At 35.6% G+C, this 18,949-nt stretch overlaps 1 protein-coding gene across 1 annotated transcript in view; it reads left to right on the top strand.

Moving 5' to 3' along the window:
• The window catches only part of MTREX (Mtr4 exosome RNA helicase), a 42,350-nt gene that overhangs the window by 20,879 nt on the left and 2,522 nt on the right, over nt 1-18,949 (top strand). The window contains exons 16-25 of the mRNA XM_030237539.2: nt 4,790-4,940; nt 6,701-6,873; nt 7,164-7,232; nt 11,352-11,480; nt 12,482-12,592; nt 12,899-13,087; nt 14,143-14,306; nt 15,631-15,736; nt 16,942-16,998; nt 17,397-17,559. Of these exons, the coding sequence (XP_030093399.1) occupies nt 4,790-4,940; nt 6,701-6,873; nt 7,164-7,232; nt 11,352-11,480; nt 12,482-12,592; nt 12,899-13,087; nt 14,143-14,306; nt 15,631-15,736; nt 16,942-16,998; nt 17,397-17,559 (1,312 nt within the window). The remainder of the gene's footprint in view (nt 1-4,789; nt 4,941-6,700; nt 6,874-7,163; nt 7,233-11,351; nt 11,481-12,481; nt 12,593-12,898; nt 13,088-14,142; nt 14,307-15,630; nt 15,737-16,941; nt 16,999-17,396; nt 17,560-18,949) is intronic.

Below are 18,949 nucleotides of genomic sequence, written 5' to 3'. Positions count from 1 at the left end.
AGGTGAGGGAGACTTGTCCTCAGGAATGAGAGGCAGGATTACTTGGAAAAAGGAAGCTGGAAAACTGGAATGGTAATTCTTAAACAGAAGTAAGTCATGGAGGCAGTGCATGTTTGAAAGTGACTTCTTGATGCCTGTTCAAGGCAGTCTTTCTCATCAACTCTTTTTGCAGCTCTCATAAAGTCAGGCTTTTACTTGATCCTTCTGCATTGAGTGGTTGGTGGTTCTCCCTTTCTCTAATACAGAGCTTTTTCTATGGAGACAAGGGTGAGGCTTCCTCAGAGACAGAGAGGTGTTGAGGCAGATGGTGGTGCTTGTTGAAGAGAAGGTTGATATATTTTGACAGGAGGCCATCTGGCAGAGGGTGAAATAAGTGCTTCACTGTATTTTTAAGTAAGTAAAGTAATCAATCTGGGAGCCAGTGGCGAAAGTGTTGAGCTGAGAAAGGGGTTTCAGGAGGAGGTTACCATGGAGAAAATGTAAGTTAAAACTGATTTATGTCTTATTATATCTTGGCAATGAGCAAAATCCAGCACAGTTGAACACTTTATACTGTGAAGACTCTTTGAAAGTAGGTTAGGAAGGAAAAGCCTACCTTTTCCATTTTCCTGTCAGTAATATACCCCATCTTCCCTCCCTTCCTGTTACTTCTCTCCACCTTATGTATCTGACAGGTAACTTTAGGTAAGCACTAATTGTCTCTTCAGTAATCACGGCTGTCTTTAGTATTTGCCATAAAAGGTTGATGGGCTACTCATGCCTTGAGTGTACTTAGTATAAAAGCACAACTTTTTGTGCTTTTAGTATAAGGTTTTGGTATAAGGTTTTCTAATGCAGCTGCAAAATTTGAATATTGCTGCTGAGTAAATGAAGCAAGGGCATACAGGTGATTGCTCCCTGTCAGGTGTGAGTATACTGATAGTCTGGCTTACTAGGTAAAGACTAAAGCATGGAGCAGATGCTGGCTGTGCTGAGGGTGTAATACAGTAGAGAATATTTCATTTGAAAAAGTAGCAGTTTCAGTTTTCAGATAAAATAAGCTTCTCAGAACTCTTTGATTTCAAATGTATTGCTTAGAGAACACTGAGAAGACAGGAGTTTCTGAAACTTGGAGAAAGATGTGTTTATGAGATTATGGAACAGGAAAAATTCACTATATTTGCCAAAACAGGATTTGTGTTTCAACTGCTGTGTCTTAATAGAATGATCACATTTTCAAATGGTAAAATGCTGATCATGTGTTGAAAATAAAATTGCCACATCAGCAACTGGCTTAGACATCGCCTTTCAAATAAGTCTGCTTATGTAATCTCTGAAATAGCTGTGGTTTTTTGTTTGTTTTTTAATCACTCCTTCATATTTGAACTCTGCTGATTTTTAGAAAAGGTATTTAAAGTGAATCTGCAGGAATTGTTTGGTCTTTCTTGGCATGTTCTGTGTATATTGTAATTGTATGAAGTTCCTTGTTTTCTCACTTAGTGATCACATTTAGATGGGAGTGTGACACAGTTCTATTCTTTGAAATAGTCTGTGAGTCTTGCAAGCACATGGTGAAGGTTTTCCCTCCAAGATGTCAGGAATGGAAAGAGGATTTGTTTCATTGTGTGATCAGAGCAGTCACGCAGCAGCTTTTTGCCTGATCTCTAGTGCCTATAGCCAGCTGATGAGTGTGTTCAGCTTCTTTAGCTGGTGCCTGACTAGAGCAGTGGACATTGCAGTAGGAAAGAATCTGACCACTGTTAGCTGACACTGGCATAATTGCTGTGCCATTCTTCAGTAAATGCCATTTTTTAAATGGCATTTTTTGTTATAGAGAGACAAGCTTTTTATGGAGCGATAATTTCTCTTTCCTAGAATAAATAATATATTTAGAAAAATGGACAGGAGGTTGGTACATACATAATACTTCTATCAGGTCTAAAAAAACCTGTGCTACATATTGGCTAGCATCAGCAGCAGAAGTTCTGTCATCTCTATTTGATATATTAAACCAGAGGCATCTGTAGAAACTTGAGCACCGCAGCTCCACTGTTGATGTTGTAATTAGTGAGACATTTCAGTTAGTAGAAACCCATCTGTGATGATTTCAATTATTTTAAATAGACATTTCATGGTCTAATTTCAGAGGTACTTCTGCTCTGAGATGCAGAACACTTGAGGTAAAAAAGTAGATGTGAATTTGTGATCCACTCAGGGATGTAATCTAGAATGACTGAATGAGTGGCCATGGGAAGCAAAATATTAGAATATGATTTATCCAAAACTTGTTTTACATGTATTTGTGCTGGTACTTTCGGAGTATAAACATATGCTGAAAGCTATTCTGTAACAACTGTGTTCTTTTCTGAGACAAAATAATGAGGCAGTGAGTAAGATTCTAACATTTGTAAGGTAATCCCTTAAAGCTCTGTCTCACTTAAAGCAAATGGGGTTACAGTATTCATAAATCGTGTACATGTGAAGGAGTTTTGGATTCAAACTGCCTCTTACTCTCATATCAGTGCATAAATGGATGTAGGTATATGAATTCCTGACAGTACCTTTAAAATTGAAAGAAAAATGTGTGCATTGTATTATTGTCATTTAAAGTCTAGTATACTTGGCTTGATCTGGAAGACCACTGGATTTGCATAAAAAACAAATCATCAGTTAATTTTTTAAATAGACAGTGTTTTTTTTAAATTAGGTATGACAAGAAAATATCTGCTAATAGAGAAAAGCATATAAAGTAGTTGCAAGAAGATGTAAGGTTTAGGTGAAGCAATTTTTGAGCTTACAAAAGGCGCAGAGTTGCATGTTTTCCAGTGTCAGTGTTTCTTAGCTTCTAAAATGTTTCTGTCTTCTAAAATGTTGATAGAATATGTGGAACTCTAACAATCATATGGTTGCATGAAAAATATATCTTGAAAACATTCTTATTTTCTTGTTATGTTTTAGTTGTTATTTAAAATGTTTAATCATAACTTAATTTACTGATAGGCCTTATTGAAGTGGCAGTTCTTGTTTAGTAAATCTCATATATTTCATATATACATTATTTTAAGAGAATGAGAGGTACAAGACCATTGCAACCTCTGCCCATTGTCTTTTATTATGCTTTCAGATTAGATTTCCCTTGCCGTTTTATTCTTTGTCATTTGTTTGTGAATGGCTTCAGACATCTAGTACAATTTTTAGCAGACTTTGCTATTTTTCTGTCTTTGCCTTTTTTACATTTCTTATAAGTCCAGCCCTCTTTAAGTCTCTGGGAAATTTTGTTTTGCAAAACACTGAAATTGCACTTGTTTTCTGTTTAGGAGTTCACAACAGTTTAGTTTTTAAAATTCCTGTAAACACTTAGACGCTTTATTATGTTACATTGTTGGAGGTGAGTGTATTGTCATAAGCATTTCAGGAATCAAGGAGGTATGATAATCCACGTCCTTGTTAACACCTTCAAAAAGCTCTGAAATATTTGTGAGATCTATCTTGGCTTTGTGAAAAAAAAAAACATTTATGTTGCTGTTGTCCTATGTTCTGTCCAGCTGTCTGCTTCTGTTTTCCACTGCTTTAGTTACACACAAACTTTAATTTTCTGTTTCATAACTCCTGAATTTCCCTCATATCCTTTCTGAAGGACTGTCAAATACCCCTTCCTTTAACACTAGTGCTACTTGGATGCCCACAGTTGGGCAGTTCTGTACTTCAGAAGTGTTAGATCTCTCTCATCTGATGTCAGCAATTTGGTGTGTCAAGGTGGCTTTCTGTGCTGTCATTTAAGTGAGACACAGTTTCTCAGGCTTGCCCTTGCTTGGAGAGGCTGTGTGTTCAACTCTTCTAGATCTTCTTTGGATACTGTTCAAGTGTTTTGTTTGTTCTTTGAATAACTGGTTGTTTTAGTCCATATTAATTAAATGTTTGCTGTTTTATGATAACAAGGTTGTCCTCTTGGGTAGAACTTAGTAACAACCAATGATGAATCAGAACCAAAGATGCATTTACTTAGTCCAGTACTCCTTTTTGACAGAGGACAGTAGTAGATATTCTTAAAAAATAAGAATGGATAAAGAAGGTAATGGTTTCCTGTAATGCTTTCTCAGAATCTTTTATTCTTAGGTTAATCAAAATACCTGTACATGCTGCATTAAAAAAAAAAACAGAAAAAAAAAATTCTCAGAAAGGAGGGGGGGGGGTTGTAAGGGACCTGTGGAGGTCATCTTTTTCAAAGCCATGGCTCTATCAGGGCCTTCTAGAGCAGAGTGCCCAGGACTATGTCCAGAGGAGAGTTCACAACTTCTCTCAAGCTACCTGCAAGTTAAATTAATTTTATAATGAGACATAATTCAAGTTAAAGATCTAGCAAATTGCCTATTTTTGTACAAAATTCCCTAGATACCAATGTGATCAGTATATCTTAAGACTTGCAAATAAGGGGGTTTTTTTCAGTGTTAAAATAATGGCTTGCTTTAAATAGCTAAGTAACTATTACTTAAACGTTAAGATGATGTGTAAAGTGTAAACTACTGGAAACATCTAAATTTTTTACCTGGGTTTTCATTCAGATATCATTTATAATATCCTAGCTGTGTAAGTAGTATCCTAAGTACCTATACAGTAAAAATATTTTTACATGATCAGCATAGTAAAATTGTTTAGGATTTTATGCAATATGTAATCTAAACTTAAGATAAATTGTGCAATTCATCAAAGCTTCTCATATGAAAAATTGCATCATGATTTATCCAGTGTGTTCTTATATGCCACAATTAATATTTTTTTCAAATTAAAAGTGTTCTTGTGTCCTTTTCAGGGTTCAGCTGATCCCTTAAATAGTGCTTTCCACCTGACATACAACATGGTATTGAACTTACTTCGAGTGGAAGAAATTAACCCTGAATATATGTTAGAAAAATCATTTTATCAGTTCCAACATTACAGAACTATTCCAGAAATAGTGGAAAGTAAGTATTGCTGCATGTTCTCACGTGAGTAAAGTTGCGTATTTTAATTGTACATTATTTATTATGCTTTATTATGCTCTTAGGAGTTTTTACCTGTGTAGTTTTTGTCTTTCCTGCCAACAGTTGCCGCTGCAACATTTGTTGCCATGTTATAGTTTTGGTAATTTCCTCTTGTTCTTAGGACATATACTGCTATGTGCCATCAGTTTAGGAAGAGAGCTTTCCCCTGTGAGTCAGAAAAGAATGGTTGTCACATTGCTAAACTATAGGGTGGGAAGAAATAAAAACATTTTAAAACTTCTCAGTGGCTCATTTGAGATGCAGGGAAGAAAAATATTAGGGAAGGAAATCTTTCACCTTTTTGTATCTCAGTACAAGCTGTAAAAAGAACTTAAGTGCCATGAATTTGGAGTACTGTAGGTAAGAAACAATTATAATAAAATTCAGAGAGATCTGGGACTTTAATTGCACTCCACTGAGTAAGTTTATTTTGACCTACAGTCCTTGAATAGTGAGTTTTCATGAGCCAAAGTCAGTGTCTGGAAATTTCAACCAGTGTTTGAGAGTGAGTCTTTCAGAACTTAATCCAGGAGAATCTTAAAAACATGAGAGGTAATTATGATTATTGAGCAGTTTATCTGTTCATTTGTTAGTTGAGTGTTAAGAGAGAAAGTGTGTATGTGCATGTAGCTTTGATAGCCATGCAGAGGGAGGGTTTCAGTTATCTTTCTGTTAGTTTGCAGGTGTAGTAGTAGTTAAATATAGTATTTATTTCCTTTCTTTATTTCCCTGTACCGCTTGACATGCCTAGATCTTTATTCTGTCATTCCAGCATTGATGTTTAAATAGGAAAATGGAGCTGAAGAACATTTTTCATAGTTCTTGGACAGTTTCAGTTTAGGCACCATACTGGGCATTAGAATTTTGTAATCCTGTCAGCTACAATTAAAAACAAAGGACAGAATTGGCTGCTTAGACTAAGGAAGAAAGTATGCTGTGAGTGAGAATGGATGGCTTATTTGTTTTTAAAATTGGCAGGTAAAAATAAGGAGCATTCCCTGACTTGTTTCTCAAGTCCCAGTGAAGTGTGATTTCCAGGCCACTTATGAGCCTTCAAAAATGGCATGCAAGAGGATAAGTTGGTAGAGAAGAAAAACAGATTTTTTTTTTTTTAATAATATGTTCTTTGGGGGTTTTTTTTGCTGGTGATATCAGAATAAGAGAATGAATCATACTGTTTAGAATAAAAACTGATTTGCTTAAATAAGGCATAAAAATATTGGAGGAAGAAAATACTGACTTCTAACTGATAAATCAGAGCCTAAAACAAGTTAGGAGGACCATCTTCTAACAACTCTTCTCTTATTGAAACATATCTTTTTAGAAGATATCTTTGAGCAATCTTATTTTTGTAGGAGGAGACAAAAAGCAGTGGCAGCCACTGTAGTGGTAGACCTTTCTACAACACTGCAAGTTTTTATGTGGCTTCTGTGCAAACCTAGGTCAGTTATTCCTGGATAATTGGGTGCTAGCCTTTTCCAGTTTCTCGAGCTTGTTTATTTTAAGAAAATAACACTGTTATTTAATTCAGTGGACAAATTTACAGATTTCTAGCTTTCCAGAGAATGGTTTATTGTAAGTAAAAAATTAGTACTAGAAATGGTCACAAAATACTAGTCATGGAGATCTGAAAGTGAAACACTGATTCCTCAATCTGTGTGAAGCTATTAATTTTAATGAGTTTTTCCTTTTCGTTATAGGAGTCAATAATCTGGAAGCACAATACAACAAAATTGTAATTCCCAATGAAGAAAATGTGGTGATATACTACAGAATCCGCCAGCAGCTTGCAAAACTGGGTAAAGATATTGAAGAGTATATTCACAAACCAAAGTACTGCTTGCCCTTTCTGCAGCCAGGAAGACTGGTAAAGGTAATGTGATTTCCCTTTTATTTTGTTTGTCATTTTTACCTATTTGTGAAATCTGCAAGGTTCATTTGTGTCTGCCAGTTTACCATCTTGAAAAATTACATATGTCACACTAAGCACCAGTTTTTACTTGTGTTTCTTTGCTAAGCATTCAGTAATGCATTATCATAAATACTGTTTTCATGATGAATAGTAGTCCACAACTGCTGTTGTAAATATCAAAAATATAAAATGTTGTGCTTGCTGGGGTTTTGTTATATATGTTATGTTATAACATCTTGCAATATTTCCAGGTGAAGAATGAAGGTGATGACTACGGATGGGGAGTGGTTGTTAATTTCTCTAAGAAATCAAATGTTAAGGTAAAATACACATTCTCTCCATTACCAAAATATATACCTGACTGTGTTTTCTGAAAATAAGAAAAAATTCTTATTTCTTTATAGTTCTCAAAAGCAAAAAAAATTTCCTTTTACCCCAAATTTACAAAAAGCTCTGAACTTGCTGAAGTGAAAATGTAAAGATATAAAGCTATAGAGTGTGAAGAAAACTCCAAGTCTGGTGTTCAGTTTTTAACTTTTAACTTGTTTGTGGAGGAAATGTTTGATTTTATATAGCACTGAAAATATTTCAAACTAGGGTTTTTTTTTGAGACATTGCCAGTGCTAATTTAAGCTGTTCATGAGAAAGGTACTTCAATGTTTTCTCTCAGAAAATCTGTAGAAGCCCTAAGAGAAGGCTGAGAGCAGTGGGAGACTGACATTTAGCTCTATGAAGAAGGTTATCTTAAACTGGCAAATTGTGCTTTGAGTTCTAAATTAGGACATGAGACATGGAATTGCTTGTCCTCTGAGATGTTGCCATAGAGTTGGAAAATTAAAATACAAAGAGAGCAAAACAATAGAAATGGATCTGAGGACATTTGGAAGAAAAGACAAAAGGCAGTGATGCAATAGAAGCCAGACTTCCAGAAATGCATTTTCATAGTTGGTTTCTGTGTAACCCTTAGATGATGTGTTGGTCTCCCTTTCAGAAATGTTTTGACCAGCTACTCTGCTCTGCAAATGGAAACCTAAGTTACAACCATATTTTTCTGTGATAGCACTTTGGCTGTAATTTTAGCAGAGCATTGGTTTATTTGCTAGGTCTAAATGCAAAGTTGTATCTGTTAAGTTCTGGTGGTGCCTGTTCATTGTGGCACCTTTTGGTGCGTTTCTAATATATATTCATTAAAGAGGAAATTAGAAAAATGTGTTCATACAGAACTTATTAAAAGAGATTCTGTTTTGTTTTCCATCTTCCTTTTGAAAGTCATATTTCTTTCTTTTTTCAAGTTGTAAAACTGGGCCGTTGGTGCTGTTGCTTAAATCTTTGGTTGTGGATTCTTTTCTCATAGAGACAAACAGTAATAAACCAGATTGTCCCCTAGTCCCAGCTTTCTTTGTGAAATTGCCAGCTTCTCTGTCACTTGAAGGCATTTTTTCTATCTGTGTCATATTTTATTCACATATATATTTGCCTTCCCTATCTGGCCTGTCTCACTGTTACACAAACCTTTGGGCTTGAATAGCTTTGAAATTATGGACTGTTTTGCAAGAGATGGATGTGGCTCTAGCAGCACTTTTTTCATTAAGTTGTTCTAGCAGCTGGGTTGAATTTTTCCTTTTGAGTGTGTGGAAAGAATGACAATAGGTACTGGAAATTAAGGAACAAACTTTAAGCTGTGGAACTTTTAAAGTCAGTATGAAAAGACTAGTTTCTGTGAGCAGAGGCAAAACAAATTACTTTATGAAGTTGTTGTTTACCCATTTTAGTGTCTGTTCAATGGTTTTTTGTACAGAGACACAGATGTCATTCCCCATTACTATTTAAAGTATACAAGTATACTTATTTGGAAAGATATTACTTACGCTGTATCTTTAGACCTTCATCCACTCTAAGCAGAGCAGTTCTTTGGGTTTACTTTTAGGAATTATGTTGAATTCAGACTATATTGCTAGTTTAGTTGCAAACTTTTCTTTGCTGTATCATAGTTCCTAAATCCTTTTTCCCATGAGAAATCTGTGCAATTAATAATGAATTTCAGGTTGTAGTATGTCTGTATTTTACATAATACTCCTTGTTCTTTGCACTGTGAAAGCAAATGCATGAGCCATGTCAATTATGTTTATTATTAATTATGTGTAGCTGCTTTTCCAACATAATTAGACCAATCAGTGTTCCATGAAATTGTCAATACAAATAGCACTTTCCTGTCTTCTGTTGTTCAGAATAGAATTTGTCTCAAGCAGGGATGCTTGCTGTATATTCTACATTATAGTAGGCAGCACAATAATTATGTCCTTTGGAATTCATAAAACCCATAAAAGTTTTTGAGTGAGAAATTTTATTTCCACTGGATTGTGCCAGCGGTAAGCTAATGATACTGTTGTGCTGTTGATAGTCAGTATTGTTTCATCCCTGATTCTAGACATGAAATTTTTGTCGCTTTAAAATTATTGATAACAAAATTTGAGATGCGGCAAGTCAGTCTTTCCTGTTTAGATTATTATAATCCTTATGTATTTATAATGTTTACTACATAGACATCTCTTTTAGTGCTGTGTCATGGTCATTGAATTTTCAGTAAGTTTGATATTACTTATCTGGGACTCTGAATTGGTTATTGGTTATACCCTTCTTGGTTCCGGGGTGTGATCATCTTTCTTATTTTAGTTTGTTTCCGAACACTTGAAGTAAGAGCTGTTTCAGGGCAAATCTAAAATCCTAAGAATTCAAAAAATTCTGCAGTCCTCTGCTCAGAAGGGCTTAATTTTGTCCTTGAAGCATGTGAATTGATGCAGCATGAATTAAAGAATCATTTGAACTTGATATGACAGAGAAGTCTGTGGCTAACAGGTTCTAAGGGTTCTAGACTTCTTTTAATCTTGCATATAGAAACATGTCCATTGCTGTTCTAGGGTGTAGTGGTTTTTAGTACCTCTACTGTTTTAAGAAACGCATGGAAGGAAAGAGTACACATTAAAAAAGCAGTTGTGGATTGAGTTATGTCTAGTCAGCATTTTCTAAAAGATGTTTGTGTATCTAAACTTAAAGAGAGTAATATTAGCAGCAGATGTTAATGATTTTTATACTCCTGCTTTACTAATAAGTGTACAATACAATCATGGGTAGAAATATTTTTTCCTCTTGTAATTTTCTAGACATCTCTAGATGTCTAGAATGTAGCACACTTGTGCAGCTATGAGTTTAGTCTCTACTTCATTCAAGTCAACATTGTGTCTTCCCTGGCTTTGGCTGGATACTGATCTGGTACATGTGGTATTTTATAATTCTAATTCAGAGGGTGGCAGTGGTTTGGATCTCCTACATTGCTGTGAGTGCTTTCTGCAAATCTTGTATATGATTCTGAGGAACAGTTTCTTCCTCAGGACATAATTGGCCTTTCTTGAAGAAATAATTTAGCTTGTACACCAGGACAGGATAACCCTGTTTTTCTCTTTAGTTTATGGTGTCACTTTCTCATAACACTTCTGAGAATATCTTAAAAATGCTAGCTGGCATGCAGTGGAATAAAATAGTATGTTGTAGATTTGTAATGAAAAATATTGCCCAGTAAAAATGAATTGAGTTAAGATGGGATTTTGAAAATAATGTTTTTTCTTTTGTATTTGGAAAAAGAAAGCTTACACATGGTATTTTAAATGGTGATGTCTGCCTTTTGTGTTAGGCCTATAACTTCTGTTCTAAGTCCTAAAAATACTTGTTTGTAGTAGGGAGTGTATTTGAGCACTCCTAGTGCATGTTGATCCAAATAACTATTGCCTGTCTTTTTTAAAGCAGTGTGTAAAAAAGGTTATGGCCTTGTGAACAGTAGTCTTTAATCACCACATCTACATGTTTGTCCTTTAAATGCATGTCAGATGTTATGGGTACAGTTTGAGTTGTATAAAGATGCAGCCTGCAAGACGCAGCTTTCCGTTTGCCACAGACTGATGCTGTTATGCTTGAAAGATTTTTCTCTGGTCTTTGTTGTGCATGAAAACTTGAACCTGCAAACAAAAGAGATCCCCTGAATTTTGGTTTTGGTTTTTTTTTTTTTCCAAATGCCAAGTTCAGCACTGCTAGCATGATCTAAATATGCATTAAAGTTTTAAAACATATTGGCTTACTTCAAACGAGCTACATATAGAAGAAAATGCAGATGCAGCTGATACTTCAAGCAGACTTTAGGCGACTCTGGCAAGGGAGGACAGGGGAGGGTAATTTTTTCAAGTGTGTTTTTCTGTGGGGGGGATCTTCCAATCAGTTCACCAGAGTGTGTGTTTTGAGAATGTACTGCAACATTGAACTGATACTCGGTTCGAGACATAGCTCATTTTGTATCTTTAATGTTGGAGGAATCATGTTGTTTTTATTCATTCCTGCTTGTATTTTAAAATAACTGCTACAGACCTGCTCTTTTTCTGTACCCTCAACAGCCAAATTCTGGTGAATTGGACCCATTGTATGTAGTTGAAGTGCTCCTGCACTGCAGCAAAGACAGTTTGAAAAATTCTGCTACTGAGTCTGCAAAGCCAGCCAGACCTGATGAGAGAGGAGAGATGCAGGTTTGTTGCATGTTTTTATTCTCAGTAGTTCCTTATAAACTTTCCCAAATCTTCATTTCCGAACCATTTGCACACTGGTAAAAGACGGACTGATGCATTTAAGGAAGAGAAAGAATCTGTACACTTAACTCCGCCTTCTTAATAAATTAAAGTAACAAATTTTTAGTAGTACTGCTTGACAGACGCCTTTTTTTTTTTTTTTTTTTTAAGCAGTGTCTTGTCTCTGGGAACAGAATTTCTTTTTTATTTATGAAAGATGTTAAGGCTGGAAAAGATTTTCAAGATCATTTAGTCCAACCCTTGAAGGCCATATTATCACTAACATCATAGCACGAAGTGCCACATCCAGTTGTTTCTTGAATCCTTCCAGGGGTGGTGACTCCACCACCTCTCTGGACAGCTCTGGAAAACTCTCATTCTAAAATTAAATTGAAGGGTTTTTTTAGTGAAAATATTTGCATTTTTTAAAGTTTTAAGTTTGAAACCCTGTATCAAAACAGTTATACTGCCTTTGATCTGGAAATTGTAATATGTCTGCAGGTTTGTTCTCAGAAACTTTAAACCTTGGAGTTTAATGCAGTAGTGATTCTTCATGGTGTCATGATGGTTTTTGTACTTAGGAAGATGTATTTTCTGTCTTGATGTTCTCTGCTGGTAGCATTCTTAGTTAAGTATATGACAATAATTTGTCTGGTTTGGATCAGAAGAGGTATTCCAGCAGGTATGACGCAAGGTAATAGAAAAGCTGTTGTTTTGTTTTCAGTTGTAGTCTTTCTCCAGATGTAACTGCAATCAGAATTTTCCCATTTGGACAATTACTTTTCTTTTTTAGGAATACTTTAGGTCATCAGCCACATTTTCCTGCTTTCTGATATTCCTTAACTCACAACTGTGTTCTTGAGCACTAAGTTTTCCTTTTCCCTTGAAAAGGTTTTTGCTGTGAACCAGTAATAAGGGGTATGTTTTTTGCTGATTTATGAGTTACTACACTCTCTTTGTAGGTTGTTCCTGTTTTGGTGCATCTTGTCTCAGCTATCAGCAGTGTCCGCCTCTACATACCAAAGGACCTGAGGCCTATTGATAATAGGCAAAGTGTGTTGAAATCTGTACAGGTAAGTTCCACTAGGCTGTGTAAGTACTCTGCTCTGTTTAGTGAGGTACTTTAACCTTAAACCCAAGGCAACTTGTTCTAAAGAAATTCGTGTAAAGTTTCTGTCACATCTTCACCCTTATTCTTTAAAAGGGTTGGCAGTCACGATGTATGTCAATTGTTTTTCCTTGTCAAGTAATTTTAAACAGATTTTGAAAACTCCTGAAATGTCACATAGTTTACATTACAGCCTCCTATGTCTCTATAATTATGCCAGCTTATTTTAATGTTACTTATCTTAAAACAAACCCCTTTTTCATCATTTCAGGAGGTACAGAAACGTTTTCCTGATGGAGTGCCCTTATTGGACCCTATTGATGACATGGGCATCAAGGACCAAGGGTTGAAAAAAGTAATCCAAAAAATAGAGGCATTTGAGCATAGGATGTATTCACATCCTCTTCACAACGATCCAAACTTGGAAACCATATACAAACTTTGTGAAAAAAAAGCACAGGTAAAAATACAAACTAAATTACTTCATGTTTAGCTATAGAGTGGGGAGGGAGGTTGTCTTCTGATTTGCTTTTGTTTTTATATACCAAGCCCAAATCAAACTCTTTTAGAATTACTGATTGTCACTAACAAAATGGCTGAGTTGGTGGTATGCCCTTCCTTGGTACAGATGTATGTCTGAAAAGAAAACTTCAGAGAAAATTTTCAGGAATTAGAAGGTTACAGAGGTCTTTTTCACTGAATAGACATAGCACAATGCAGTGTGGGAAAAGTCTCAGAGATAATTTTAATTGATATTTTTTAATATATTTGTGCAAACCTAAGTTGAATTGATGGGGCTTATTAGCTTGAGGAGCGCACCAGAGAAGTCATTGTGCTACTGCTTCCTGAGCTGACTCTCAGCCTGAAAGCAATTGCTTAATTTGTATAGATTTGTACTGTCTTAGACTGAAATCAGTTATGCATAAAACATGCTCTCATATTTCTCTGCTGCTTGAGAAAACAGGTTCTCCAGGAGCCACTTCACAGAAGTGAGGTGGTTCTGATATGGGCAGCACAGCATGTGGTAAAACCTGATGGACTGAGCAGCTTTTTGTGAGGGTGTCTCTGTAAGGATGTAGATGGTGACTGTGATGAACTGCAAGCCACTGGAGAAGTTTTAATAGCAGAAAATTCTGCCTTTGGCTTACATTTCATTAAATAATTGGTTAGCTGAGACTTAGTACAGGTCTTAGAAGATGAGCGGTCATTTCTCAACAGAGAATTCTTTGTCATTTAGTGTGGACTGATTTGGTTTGTTTCCCACTGTTGGTAAATAGCTTAACTTCCCAAGCTTACCAGAGATTTTAGCAGTTAAATGGAGCTCATTTTTTTTTTTACTATTATTATTAAACCTGTTTTAAACCTTTCTCTTGGAATACTTAGGCAAGTCAACTAGTCAAGTAATATGTTCACATGCCATTGTTCTGAGGCCTTTATGTAAATTAAACAATGTCTGTAAAACAGTTGCATCTGTTGAACCAGCAAGGTGTAATTCCTCTCCTTCTGCCCCCCCAGATTGCTATGGATATTAAAGTAGCAAAGCGAGAACTGAAGAAAGCCAGAACTGTCCTGCAAATGGATGAACTCAAATGCCGCAAGCGTGTTTTGAGAAGACTGGGGTTTGCCACGTCTTCAGATGTTATTGAGATGAAAGGACGGGTTGCTTGTGAAATCAGCAGGTAACTGGCTTCTGTGCAAACCATTCATTGTTGTGTATATACACTTTATTGTCCTTGCTAAAATTAGTACGTTATGTTTATATTTTAAAATTTTGAGAAAATTAGAAAAAGGGCTCTTCAGAGACTGTGTTCTGTGTAATGAAGGTAATGTGCTGATTCAAGCAGCGTAAGTAAAGTAGCAACTTTAGGACAAAATACAACAGGTTTTAAAATTAAAATGTAGACATAAAAATGGCAAAACAATGGCTATTTTTGTGCCTGACTTAGGTAATAGCATGTGTTTTCATTTAATGTTGTGCATTGCATGAGGGGAAGGTCTTGATTTCTGTGGTTGACGTTGACCAGGACTGTTGGTACAGTCACTCACAAATTAATGTAGCAATGATTGTCAGCAGTTACCGAGTCACTGACAGGTTTGCAGTAGAGCAAAATTGCTTCCATAGGAATCTGTGAAGTGTTGCATTTTACTGTAATACATTTATCAGGTACATATATATTGAAAAAGGTGAAAAAATCATGAATCAGATTTTAAAGTGTAACTCAGATTTTGATAGGATTTTGTATTTTTAAAACCACAGTGACTGCTGTGGTCCTTGTCTTACAGGTAAGTTTATTTGATAGCTAATTGCCTTACAAAATCTGATAGCAAGGTGGGAAGCTGAATCTGAGTTTTGTCTACTTCCTGACTGTCTGGAACTGTTTGAGTTACACATTTCTTTTTTCAAAAAATCATACATTGTTTTTCCCCCATCCTATGTATTTTTTTATTAACTCTCTGAATAGAGGTGTTCTATCCAAATAAGTATGGACTTTGTACCTGCATCATGTAATTATTTTTATAATTAATTATTAAGTCTTTATTCTTCAAGTAAATTGAAGCAAATTTGTTCCTTTCTTCAGTATTTTGGAAATATCCAGTTGAATTTTTTTCTAAGCAGCAACAGTACTAGTTTTAGTCCTTTTCTGAAGTTATCTAAACTCTGTGGTTCTTTCTGATCTCTTGATATTCTGATAGAAACTGACTAATTCAGCTATTCATATTAACTCATCTGTCAGGAGAGTTTTATTGTTGTCCAGTAAGTGCTTTTAGTTTCTTTAAAATACTGTTGCAGTCTCTTAACCATTAGCATGCCCCTTAAAAAGCTAATACACTTGTTTGTTTGTGTGTGTGTGTGTGTGTGTATTTTGTGTCCCTGATAGTAAAATTGAAATGCTGTTTTTTTAGTCCATATCCAGTTGCTTCACAAAACATATCAATAGTTCTTCATTTAAAAATTACGTATTAGTACGTCTTTCCCCTAAGCTTCATTCTCTTTTATTTCAGTGCTGATGAACTACTCCTGACGGAAATGATGTTCAATGGTCTCTTCAATGATTTGTCTGCAGAGCAGGCAACTGCACTACTTAGCTGTTTTGTGTTTCAAGAGAATGTGAGTTACTTCTTCAATTCAAGAATTCTAGGCATTCCTGTCTTCTAACAATACCGTTTTTAATTCAATTGCAGAAATTGGTCATAACAGTTTGAGCCATTGCACATTTTTGATCGCTTCCTAAGGTGTATGACATGAACTCCCATTGAACTTATCAAAAACATTTCAGCTTCAATGCTGAAGTCTCTTTCTTCAAGAGAGACACTCCAAAGGTTGTGTTAAATTGCAGCATTCCTCTTGCAATGAAGCAGTATTGATAGATAGCATATGTGCTGCTACTAATACACACACACACCCCTCCCTATAATTGAAAATTGGAATGATTATCTTGGGAAGATGCTCAGCAATAACTGCACCCTGCACTCTGGCATGAGCATATATTTAATCCTCAGACGTGTCTGTGTTACGTTACATGGTCAGTACCCTTGACCATTGATTGGAGTACCATATGGAATTGATACCTAAAAGGCTGTTAAAATCAGACCATATGTTTTTAAAAGTGTGGGTATTTAATACCAGATGTTATTCTTTTCTCATCTGCAAGCTGTATACAACATTAATATCACCCCACAAAATTGGTAAAAAATAAACTTCCGTATGAAATATTTTTGCAAGTAGGTAGCAAGATGTAACACTCACATTGATTCTAAATATGGAAAAAACCACTAGCAGCAGATGCTGATGCATTCCATTTGTTAGTTGAAGGGAAACCAAGGTAAGCCATTGTTAATTAGAATATTGGGATTCACTCAGCAATAATACTTAAGTCTAAACAGCTAGGGCATAAAGAAATTCCTGTATTTTGGAAAGCCAATTTTTCATATATTGCCACTGATGCTTAAGTTATTAAAAACATTTTGTATTCTTAAAAGCTTGTAACTATCAAAGTAGTTAATGGCAGTTCATTCATCAGTTCAAAACTGTGATACAGCTAAATAGCGGAATTTTGGAAGTATCCAGAAAGCAGGTGCTGCTTTTCATAATGTTAGTATACTATACAGAAAGATTTTGTTTTTTGATCTAGTTTGAGGAACAAACACTTGGGGAATTTAGTAATTTTAGTATTTGGCACTAAACACGGCAGAGAATTTATTGGAATAATGTGGAGTGGCAGTATCATGCATGGAACTTCTGGTTTTGCATTTAATTTGGTATAGAGTAAATGTATGGGAGCACTTTTGATTGTTTAATATCTTCTCTTTCAGTCCAGTGAAATGCCAAAATTGACTGAACAGTTGGCGGGACCACTTCGGCAAATGCAGGTAATTAGAAATCTGAGTTCAGGGTTAATGTTAACATGAACAAAGCTCATGAGTAATGTATAATAAGTGTAAAGACCTAATTTTGTTCTCATCAGCGAATTCAGCTGGCACTGCGTGTGATTTTGCAATGTGTAATTAATAATATGTTATATGGTTTGAAAGAAATCTCTATGCTAATTTAGGACGTGCCTCTAAAAGTTTTATAAGCTTGCTTGCTACACTGTAGATTCTTAGTGTAGGCAGACTTCATGTAAACAGTGGTTTACTTTCTCATTATGAGTAATTTCACACTAAAAAGAAAACCTCATCCTGTAATGCAGTACCTAATAATATGCATGTCTTTTTGTCAGTTAAATTCTTACTCTGGTTAAATATAATATAAATATTTTATTTTAAAGGAGTGTGCAAAAAGAATCGCCAAGGTGTCAGCAGAAGCAAAACTGGAAACTGATGAAGAAAATTACTTGAATTCTTTCAGACCCAACCTAATGGATGTTGTGTATACATGGGCAAATGGAGCTAACTTTGCTCACATCTGCAAAATGACAGATGTCTTTGAAGGTAGGCTAATCAGTTGTTCTTTAGAAGGTATGAGTTGGTAATCCTACAACAGGGAATGGTACTACTGAATAACCTTACCATAAACTCAAATGTATTCAAGCATCTGTATGGCCAAAATCAACTGAGGAAAAAATTTACTATATATTTAAATTTACTTTTACACACTGTTGATGGTTCAATATCTAGAATCCCTTTTTAAAGGGATATAACTGTATTCTAAAAACTTTCTATAAAACTCAGAAATTCTAAGCATTACGACAAAAGGTAATGCTTACTTTTTCTAGTTAAAGGGAAAAAAATCATGTTCCAAATGCTTGTCATGAGGAAGGACGGGTCTTGCATTTGTCCTCATTATAGTTGAGTTTTTTATTTATTTGGTATAACCAGTTCTTCCAGATGACAGAAGTGAGAAGTGACAAGTCTCTCTTTTGAATAGTTTTGCCCAGCAGTGCAGTGGAGATAGTTGCAAAGCCTAGATATAATGTGTCAGGTGGATTAATTTGGTTCCCAAAACTGGAGTACTAGACACTACCCTTTGAGGACGAATACTTTGTTTTCACTTTTACAAGTGTGGTGATTCACTGGCCTGGTATTTTGTAAAAACAAACCATCCAAAGGGTTGTCAAACAAGAATGGTCAACCCTAAAGGTCCAGCCAGAATGAAAAACCAGCTTGTTGGAAGTTGTGAAGAGTAAGATGGATGCACCACTCTTAGAAGTCTTCCTTTTTGAAGTTGTTACTGTCACTCTTGCCTCCCTCAAATGCTGTTTTCTTCTTTGCAAAAGTTTGCAGATTCCCTTATAACAAGGGAATTCATGCACATAATCCATGCATGTCATCCAATGCATAGACTCAGGAACTTTCTAAAGAAAGTTGCTTTTGAGCAATGCACATCCTTGCAGTCTTTGCTTCTGTAGTCATCAGATTCCTCCTATTTCAATGAGTATCTGAGCCTTGCATTTGCTATGGAGGCACCCTGAGTATGTGGTACATTAAAGCAGCTGACTTGTGTTTTACATCAACACTTTAATGTTCAGAATACACTGGGCAGTAACGTTTTCCATTTACCATATTTGTATTAAGACAGTCAGCTTTGTTCTACTCAATAGTGCCAGCTTCCTCAAAATTAGATCTTATTGGCCTGTTTTGAGGTCATCTCTTTTAACAGGGGTCAGTGCCTGATTATTCCCTTAACTTTCAGTAGGCTGGTTTTCTGTGCTTTATCCAAAAGGAAGGGAAGCACTTCAGACATCCATTGGTTATGTGTGCCTTAAATGGATTGTGGTGTTCCTAAATCCCAGAGTAGTTTTCCTTGGTTATCCAAGTAACTGTAGTGAGTTCAAAGAAAATCAGAATACAAAATAAGCCTGAGTGTTCCAAGAACAAGTGT

The sequence above is a fragment of the Serinus canaria genome, chromosome Z (assembly GCF_022539315.1).
Source record: "Serinus canaria isolate serCan28SL12 chromosome Z, serCan2020, whole genome shotgun sequence".
Classification (NCBI taxonomy): Eukaryota; Metazoa; Chordata; class Aves; order Passeriformes; family Fringillidae; genus Serinus; species Serinus canaria.
Note: the sequence above shows the minus strand (reverse complement) of the source record. Positions and strands in the feature narration are given on the sequence as shown.